Below are 1,612 nucleotides of genomic sequence, written 5' to 3'. Positions count from 1 at the left end.
TCTCCTGATCGTTTTGGAAGGCTCGAGGCCTCATCCGATCTCCCCAGAAGCTTCTAAACCCTCCTCACCATCCCCTCCCCAAGAAAGCCTTCCCGCTCCTCCTTTACAAAACCCCCCTCCCTCCATTTCCCACCCCCGTCTCGCTCAGCCACAAGAATCCAAAATCATCACCCACCCTAGAGCGAGAGAGAGAAGAGAGAGAAAGAGAAGAGAGAGACCATGGCTTCCGCCGTCGATTGCAAGGGCAAGGAAATCGCGCCGGCCAGCCTCCTCAAGTCCGGTACTCCCGTGGCCTACTGCTCGGTCGACTCCCCCGCCGTCACCACCGCCCGCCGCCCATACAACACCCAGGCCAAGGAGGTCAGCCACTACGACGACGACGACGACGACTACAACGCCCGCGACCTCGTCACCCCCAGCTTCTTCTCGCAGGGTATGCTTCCGTTCCCTACCTGTGGCACGTCGTTTCTTTGCGTTCGTGCTGAAGCCTCAACAACGTGAGTCAAATCATCCTTGTGATCTGCTTTTGGTGTCCTTGGTGTAGATTTTGCAGACGTGCTCGACCCGCTTGGTGCGTTGACCAGCATGGCTCGTCTGCTGTCTCTGATGGAGGACGTCGCAACTGAGACCGGCGGCCTCTCCTCCACTGCTGGGGCTGGGGCGTCGCGGCTCGGACAGTGGGTGGCCAAGGAGGACGACGACGCGGTGTACCTCAAGGTGTCGATGCCGGGGCTGACCAAGGAGCACGTGGAGGTGTGTGCGGACAAGTACATCCTAGTGATCAAGGGCGAGGGCGAGAAGTAGCCCTAGGACGGCGACGACGACTCCGCGGTGCCGAGGTACAACCGCCGCATCCAGGTGCCCGCTGCTGACGCGTACAAGATGGACAAGATCAAGGCCGAGATGAAGAATGGCCTACTCTGGGTCACCCTGCTCAAGGTCAAGGAGGAGGAGCGCAAGGACGTCTTCCACGTCAAGGTCGAGTAGTCATTGTGGATTTGGTAGTGCTCATGGAGGATGGCCGGCGAGAGAGTGTGAGAGAAGCCTTGTTGATGTGGTCATGTTTGGTGTCTTTCTTCCTTGTTTTGCTTCGTTGATGGTCTTGAATCTAGTAGGTAGTGGTCTGGTGGTGAAGTTCGGCCGCGAACTCTGTTAAGTTCCTCTAGTTTCAGCATATGATGAACTTGCTTTGATGGTGAAATTGGTCATGAAATTCTGTTGATTTCCTCGAATTTGGCATATGGTGAACTAATTTGGTACTGAAATTGGTCACGAAACCTGGTTGATCTCCTTAAGTTTGGCGTGCTGGACTAATTTGGTGGTGAAATTGGTCATGAACTTTATTGATTGTCTCAAGTTTGGCCTGATGAACTACTTTGATTGTCTTAAGCTAGTCCTGCCTGTCTATCTTTCCTCGTTCTTGTTCTGTATTGCTTTAACTTTTCTGTAAAAAGCTAAGGATCCATGCCTATCCTCGTGTTTGGCGTCATGGAGTTGGTGAACGGGCAGTTACAGGTTGATGATTTTTGCTTATCCTTGAATCTTTTTTGCTAAATTTTTTGTTTGTCTGATCTCCTCGAATTTTGTGTGTTATCTGAACTGATTTGGTGGT

The 1,612-nt window shown here is 52.7% G+C and overlaps 1 protein-coding gene across 1 annotated transcript; it reads left to right on the top strand.

Moving 5' to 3' along the window:
* Positions 1 to 219: 219 nt before the first annotated feature.
* Positions 220 to 987, top strand: LOC123154177 (26.2 kDa heat shock protein, mitochondrial-like). The gene is given in 2 exon segments (XM_044572962.1): positions 220 to 433; positions 554 to 987. Coding segments are annotated over 2 exon segments (648 nt in total).
* The last annotated feature ends 625 nt before the right edge of the window (positions 988 to 1,612 follow it).

Source organism: Triticum aestivum, chromosome 7A, assembly GCF_018294505.1.
Source record: "Triticum aestivum cultivar Chinese Spring chromosome 7A, IWGSC CS RefSeq v2.1, whole genome shotgun sequence".
NCBI classification, from domain to species: Eukaryota; Viridiplantae; Streptophyta; class Magnoliopsida; order Poales; family Poaceae; genus Triticum; species Triticum aestivum.
The sequence above is the reverse complement of the archived record's forward strand: the minus strand, read 5'-3'. Positions and strand labels throughout refer to the sequence as shown.